The following is an 8577-nucleotide window of genomic DNA, read 5'->3' on the forward strand; positions in this document are numbered from 1 at the left end:
CATTGTGATTTAAATGCCCATACCTTTGATGCCATAATTCTACTGTTGACATTGTTGTAGATTCAATGTTTGATGACCTGTCCTGGTCACATCCAGCTTATACAACCCTCCAACTTTGGTACTTGTGGCAATAACCTTGTAGTGATCTTCAATGTCTTTAACAACACACTATGATTTAACAAATTCCACCTTCAAATCTTGGTCAGCTATAGTAGAAACATAAGTTAAATTCTTTTGATACCAAGAACATACATTACATTATGGATCTCTATCTCTTGTCCATTAGGCAAATTCACACCTATTACTCCATAACCTTAAACTTTAAGTGATCTGTTATCTCCTAGATAACCATATTATCCATCAATGTTTTCATAATATTCATCAAACCAATCCTTATTACAAGCCATATGGAGTGATGCACTAGAATCAATGAACCAAACATTCACATCATCAATTTCTGCAAACTATACAATATCAGAAACAGACAATCTAAGATTTTTAAATCCATCACTGATTGACGTGTCTTTGTCCACAAAATTTCCATTATGCCTATTGTTTCTTCATTTAGACACATTTTATTTTTTTTTATAACAATTTTTTAAAGTGATGCCCAGGCTTGCACAATAATAACAATCATTATTTCTCTCATCATGAGTAGGAAATTTGGATTGTGCCATACCTTTTTGTTTTGCTTGAAACTTGCCTCTTTTATTCTTGTCCCATGTCTTGCCTCTACATGGTTGTTTACCCTTGGCTATCAATGCCAAATCTGAACTACTAGAGCCCAAATTAAAGTTCTTCATCCTCTCTTCCTCTTGTAGAATAATTCCTATCAATTCATCAAATGTAGGGGGCTTCTCTCTAGCTGAAAGACTTGAAACAAAAATTTGATAATCTTGCACTAAGCCATTTAATGTGATGTTGACCAAGTCTCACGTAATGAACTTATCACTTAAATCTTATCACATGAGACGTTCATTACACCTTTTCACCAATATCTCCTAACTTATCACTTAAATCTTTGGTACGGGACATGGAATTGCTTATATTTTCACTTGCTTCTATTTTTATAGACAAAAGCTTTGTCTTCAAAAATATGATCCGGTTTGTATTTGTTGTTTTACACAAACCTTTGAGCACATCCCACGTTCCTTTTGATGTCTTGCAATCCCTGATGTGAGGAATTATATTGTCTTTTATGGACATACGTATAAACACCTTTGCTTTTGTCTCCCGTTTCTTTCAATCTAGAACAAAGGCTGCAGCAGTGGGTTTGGGCTCATCCCAACTCACAATTGACCACAAATTATAACCTTCTAGAATTGCCAGCAACTTGAATTTCCAGCTCACATAATTTTTTCTATTAAGTGGATTCATTCAAATAGGAATCAACCAGAAAATTTGACATGATGACAAAATTTATTGTTCTCCAATCAGTGACTTCTGCAAAAATATAACTGTTCAACCACTTAAAACCTCAAAAGAAAAAATCCTTTTAATTCTTTATATCTCCTTTTAACACAATTTCCAAATAACTCCTTTTTGTTTTTACTCTTTTTTTCACCCTTAAAAAATATTTTATTTCTCCCTTTTCACGGATCAAATAAATTAACTCGTTTTTCACCATTAAAAAAAAAACACCCTAGTCACAATGAGATCGCAATATCAAATTTCATGAAACAACCCCACACTTTTTTTCTTTTTCTTTTTTACACCTCAAATTCTATTAATAATATCACAACACACTTTAGAATATTCCTTTTTATAAAAATGATGGCCTGCTGCAAGCAATACCTTCTCTCCAATGCATGACTCGACTGGAGGCACGACTTGTTGCTCCGGCTAGGGCACAAGATCTCAGCTAATGAACAGAAAAATCAGCAGCAACTACTTGATTTGCAACACCCATGCACAGAACCACTTACAACCCTCACAGGTCTTGGCCCTCTAGCTCACAATCGCAGCTACAGCAACACGGAAAACACTCAAAACAACACACAGCAATGATGATGCACTTTAGTTTGCGGCCCAAAACATCGATTGCTCGTAGACCGCACACACTCGAATACTGCAGATCACTCAGATCTGGAGCCCTTTGGATATCAGCGCTCAAGCTCTGATGCCAAAATGGAGATGAATGCACAAACAAAACTTGAAGATTTGCATTTCAAGTGATTGCAATTTATACACAGAGCCCGCCGAAGATCCTATAGTGATTCGATCAACTATCACCGATTCTCACTGAATACCAGCATAGATTCATCTTAAATATGGATCTAACATGAGCCAAGAGGGATCCAATTTCTTCATGTTCAATTTTTTTTACAAGCCAACATTATTTAAATGTTTTGTATAGTTATTTATTTATTTTTGTTAGGTTTTTTAGTTTTTTTTTTTTTTTTTTTTTTTTTTTAACCGACATGATCAAAATTTTAACTTAGATGACAGACGGACATCGTTACACATCACACTGGGCTGTAAAATGAGCCTCTCAGCTCAACAAGAGGGATCCAATTTCTTCATGTGCAATTTTTTTTTATGAGCCAACACTATTTAAATGTTTTGTATAGTTATTTATTTATTTATTTAGATTTTTTAAAATTTTCATTTTAACTGACATATCAAAATTTTAACTTTGATGATGGATGGATATAGTTACACATCATACTGGACTGTAGAATGAGCCTCTCGGCTCAATGACCGACTATTAATTATCAATGATCTAGAAACTGTACTTCGCTGACTATTGAATAGTCGTCCTGATTATTCTGACAGTTAGTCGCAGATTATTTGCAGGGAGCCTAGACGAGATAACTGTAGAGCCAAGGAATGGGTGCCACAAGGTAGAGGGCTAGTGACTAACATGACATTACGTAATTTCTTTTTCCTAAGATAAACAACATTACCCTTTTTATTGAAATAAGGCTTCACAATGGATAAATAGAAGTTCACCCCTAACAATTGTCTCAAACTGTCCTCATATTATCTATTTAGGGAATGTCTCAGAAATTTGTCGCCAAAAGTCATTGAATTTGAATGTAAAGTGATGTCATAACTCTGGTCCTTGAACTGGAGAGTCAATCTTGTGTAACATTTGAAACTTTCATTGGTAAAATTGAGTAGGGGAAGCTCAACATGGAAATTATAATCAATTGCCTTAAATAATGAGTTCCTAATGAGTTTTTAAATTTCATCCATTATTTTAGATGGCTCATACTAGGCAGGGTATCGCTTTGTTAAAGAATCATGAATATATTGAGAGGTAGTTCTGGTTTAACTATCTTTCAACTGTCAATTGTGTACTTGCATTTTGATCAAAAAATGCCCATTGAATTGCTACAAAGAAGGATGTTGTCAAACATCATGATAACAAAGCCCTCATTTAGGTTGGTAGGGCAAACAATTATTTCAGCTTTTGATTTTTGAATTGAAGGCCTTACGAGGAATGCTTATAATTAGTAAAAAGTTGAGTATGAAGCGCAAATTACATACCTTTGTGTACTGCCAGTTTGCAAACTTTTTGAACATATAGATGGTACTTATTTCTTCAAATCGTTTTTCTAATAGATAAAGAGTTTACGGCTCCCAAAAAAAGCTGATCACAGTCACAGAGGGTTTGCATTTATTGAGTTTATTACGAAGCAGGAAGCTGAGAATGCATTCAATGCACTCTCTAGTTCACATCTCTATGGTCGGCATTTGGTAAGTGAACATTCCTTGAAATGCGATTTTTAGTAAATTGTAATGCTGCTGAACAATTTATGTATTGATAACCATGTACACTTTCACATTCCAAATTTTGAAGTGTCTTTCAGATGCTGTGCCTTATAATTTTATGTGAACAGGTTTTGGAGCAAGCACGTGAAGGTGAGAGTCTCACAGAACTGCGAGCTCGGATCGCTTCAAAATTTCTTGATGACAATGACATCACTTTAGGATCCTCCAAACGTAGAAAGGGCATTCCATCTGTAGATTAAATGGGGGTATAGTTAGGTCAATCCATGAGCCAAAATATTTTTGATAGACATGATGTTTGAGTGTTCTCAAGGTTCATCTTTTTCCTTTACCATCATTTCTATCTTTGCAGCGCAGACCTACCATAGTTTAGAAATCCAGAGGAAAATCTCTTCTTAGTATATTGTGGGTTCCATTTGCATTCTCTACATAAATTTTCACGATGTACTCTTTCTGGCCTGATGTTAATATCGATTGATTGTTTGCCAGTTTGGGGCATGGCCTCTAAAATTGCGTATTACTCTTTTTAAGTACACCTAGTTGAATCCCTTAGTTTTACCCCCTCTTCACCCTATCTCTACCGTCATATTTATTCTCGAAATCCTAGATGTTTGGAAGGTTTTTGTATTTACGTCTCTTCTTGGGTTTCTATTCCGAAATTATACAAATTTCTTTTATCTATTATTGTCGTATTCATGATAATGAAGGGTTTTCTAGTCCCTTAGAAACGAAGTGTTTTCTCTTCCTAATTTCATGAGAAAAGCAACGTGCAGAGGTATTAATAAATTACAACCAGGCAAGGGTTTTGTACTTTGGTTATAACAAGGATGAATTTATACAAAGTGACTAGAAGCTAACATCATTATAGAAGAGGACTTGTGCCAAACATATATGGCAGGACACAAATTCATTCGGCATTTTATTTTCTTCAAGCATACATACATCTGTCTGCAATTTTAGCTGCAGTTTCTGATGATTGTAGGAAAATGTGTTTTGATAGGAAAATGTGTTTTTGTAAAAACATTAAATTAAAATTAAAATTTTGGTGTTTTTCAAGATGGTGAATTCAAAAATGAATCTTTGGAGTAGGGGAAGAGCATTATACAGATTGCTCTATTGAATAGCATTACACAATCAACTCCCAATATTGATGAATCTCATGGTTATTTATTTTCCCATTGAATATCCTAGTATTATCTTTATGTCAAGCCATCATATCTAGTAAGGACCGTAAACTTTAACATTGCATTATGCTAATGCTTACTAATGCATATCAGTGGTCTGAATTAGAAATTATATTATAGTATTTTGTACATGAATAAGCATTAGTCACATAAGAAGCATACATGTGTCTGCAATTTTAGCTGCAGCCTCTGATAGGAAAAAATGTTTTTGTAAAAACATTTGGTGTTTTTCAAGATGGTGAATTCAAAATGAAATCTTTGGATAGGAGAAGAGCATTATACAGGTTTCTCTATTGAATAGCATTACACAGTAAAATCCTAGTAAAATCTTTATGTCAAGCCATCATATCACAGTCTTATGTTAGTGCTTACTAATGCATATCAATACATATCAATAGTCCGAATTATAAATTTATTATAGTATTTTGTACATGAATATGCATTAGTCACATTACAAGATATTGCAATCAGTCTTAGAAGTTTTTCACTCCAGAAAGTAAAATAGGCTTGGCAGGGGACACGAATTCTCTGATGCATTAAAGAACACTCCCCTGCATTCCCTCCACCAAAGTATAAATGGTCCCCATTACAATGGGTGTATTAATGGAGGGGTCCAATGCATCAAAATTCTCTTTGAGAAAATGACCAACATAAGAAGCTAACATTTCGCAACATATATAAAAGTTTTCGTAGCTCTATAGTGAATGCCTTGTGTCATCCTTTGAATAATCTCAGTAAAAGGATTCGATGTGTTGAATCTCGGGTCAATGTCAATAAAAGACTTAGCTTATGTACTGCTTTGTGTAGGATTAGGATTGTAAGGTTATAACATCTCCACACTGAAAGTTAGATGCATCTTCATGCATGGTTCTAAATTAATCTTGAAATCATTATAACCACACTTCTTGATCATGTATGGATTGTATAACTTGAGCTTACTAGTTGGGCTCTTAAATCTTTCCCTTTCAATTTGAAGCCAAATAGTGTCCTTTATTGAAAAGTTGTAGACAAGGCACAATATTAGCATGACATTATTTTTATCTTTCGTCAATGACAAAAAGTGAAATTAGTAGAAAGAATGAATAACATACAATATGGAGATGGAGATAAAGACATTCTGAAGTTTATTATTATTGAATGCAAAATAAAAAAGTTTATTATTATTGAATGCAAAATAAAATTGTAATGAATAGAAATTTTCTTTCAGGTTTTTAGAAGAAATAAAATTATATGTATATATGATGATTATTTTTTTTTGTAAGAACCTTGTGAAAACAAATAGTTGTAGATATCTTAAAAGAGTTTTCTACAGTCCGCCTGGGGTAGCTCAATTGGCAATGGCCGTGCAAATGAAGTCTCGTTGAACTGGAAGTCTTGGGTTCAAATCTTGTGCTATCCTCCCGATCAGGGTGAGAAGTTGGACATGATGAAGATATAGTTCTACCAAGCTTACAAAAAAGAAGAATTTTCAAAAAAGATCGCAGTGCTTTAGTGAATCATAAAAAGTCAAAAGATAATAGAATGATAATCAATGACAAACTAAATAAAAAGTCATATTATTTAGTATAATATATAAATCTTAAATCTAATCATAAGAATTAATTCAAATGTTTAAATTGCTAAATTTTAATTTATTTTAACAATACATATTAATATATGGTTCATGAAACTTATCCATGTCCTACATATATCCCTATTATCCAAATTAATGTACACTTTTACAAATAATAATAATTGTGTACCACTTATGTACAAAGCATATATTGGAAAAACAATGAATTAAATTAAAAATGTTGGCAAAAAATCATATAAATTTTAATTATGTACTGGAAATATTTTTTTATATTAGTTATGTAATCAATCTTTGTCTCTTTATGTAAATTGCTCTAAAAAAAATAGCTAAGAGAATAAATTCAATGCTTTTTTATTTGTCAAGTTTGTGTGGGCCTTTCCGTCATATTTACATTAATAAAGACTTCAAAAACTTTTTATTTTTTGCGTCCAAATGTATCTTTAACATTTTTCTAGGGTGTTGCACCATCATAACATTTATGGATAGTCCAATTACAACATTATCATCGATTTTTGACATTTTTTTAATAGAAAGTTGTGATATGTTGTAGAAATGGGTATGTTGTATTTAGGAGAAGCATTATGTGATGATTTATTACAGATATTATTAAAAGAATGCATATGAATACACATATTACCTATGCGGGCAAAGATGACATCTTAGGAATATGTGGAATAGATTCAAACAATGGGAATTTAGAAAAAGGTTTGTTGGATAAATCATTGGGCATTTAAGACTTGATACAAAAGATGATAATAGAGAAAATGTGAAAAACATGAGAATCTATTAACATACTATTTGACCTAATGATAATTATAAGTACAAACAATACAACATGTCTATGATAGAAAATATCTACGCATATAAACAAATATTTACTTTGTGAATGTAGACTAAATTCTCATCACCTAGTAATTGAAGATGGAAAATATAAACAGAAAAGAACATCTATATTTACTTTGAAACAAGGAGAAATTGGGCTTGAGATGTAGGTGTTGAAATATTTCCTTGGATATAAACATGTGAGATAGAGACTTCATGGTGAAGATTTTTATAGCTTACATAGATTGTTGAGTTTGCAAACCAAAAATAATAAATGGTTATATTATGAATGCTTTGGAACAATGGAAAAAGATGAGTATATTGCATGCTACAAACTTGAAAAATGCCAATTTGTGCAACTCTTGGTCTCATATATCCTATATAACCTCTCTTGAAAAGTAAATAAAAATATTCGATTGGGATAGCTTACACAACTTGTTGAGTTTGTGAACCAAAAAAGGTAAATGGTTGTATTAAGAATGCTTTAGAACACAAAAAAAAAATGAGTATATTGCATGCTCACAAACTCGACAAATGCCAATATGTGTAACTCTTGGTCCCATAAATCCTACAAAACCCCTCTTAAAAGTAAATAAAAATAATTTGTTTATAGTAATGAAAATGTATAATTTGACTTTAATATATAACTAATGTATTTTAAAATATGATATAGTATATTTTACAATAAATTAATAAATCAAAATAGAGCTATCTTAGCTTTCGATCTACCAAGTGCCAAGAGGGATCAAATCTCTCATGATGAAAAACTCTTGGAAATGTTTACACTTTTATTTGACATGTTTTATAATTTTTAAAATTTAATTTTTTAATGTGACCATAATAGCTTATTGAGGGCTGCTACTATTTTCCTTCTCTTATTTGTAGTATGGACTTAGATTGGCATCAAATTTTAATCTAGCTACTCCTCTTTGATGCTCTTAGGTTGCTTGTTCTTGTCTTCTCTAGCACCTCTATATAAATATGTGCTATTAATTTAGCTCAAAACTAGAAGGCTTCTTGTTTCGTCCTAGGGCATCTTCATTGGCTCTGTCCTGTCTCATACCTTGAACAATTCAACTCCTCTACCTTGAGGGAGGTTCCAACACATCAAGGACAAGGGAGGTATCAACCCTTCTAATAGGAGTTTGGGTCACCATTTAATACTTCATTGGTATATTATTTGTGCAATACATCTATTATTACATATTGCATTAAATTGGAGATTTGTTATAATTATATATTTTTAGGGAGGTCGAGCTAGGT

At 32.4% G+C, this 8577-nt stretch overlaps 1 protein-coding gene across 1 annotated transcript in view; it reads left to right on the forward strand.

The window, feature by feature from the left end:
* Positions 1-4547, forward strand: part of LOC149144366 (nucleotide/nucleic acid binding protein) — a 235977-nt gene extending 231430 nt beyond the window's left edge. Inside the window, exons 17-18 of the mRNA XM_089452135.1 lie at positions 3568-3702; positions 3846-4547. Of these exons, the coding sequence (XP_089308261.1) occupies positions 3568-3702; positions 3846-3977 (267 nt within the window). The 3' untranslated portion in view covers positions 3978-4547. The remainder of the gene's footprint in view (positions 1-3567; positions 3703-3845) is intronic.
* Positions 4548-8577: the final 4030 nt, after the last annotated feature.

Source organism: Pinus tabuliformis, chromosome X (assembly GCF_031772625.1).
Source record: "Pinus tabuliformis cultivar Carrire ecotype Pingquan chromosome X, CPIR1, whole genome shotgun sequence".
NCBI lineage: Eukaryota > Viridiplantae > Streptophyta > Pinopsida > Pinales > Pinaceae > Pinus > Pinus tabuliformis.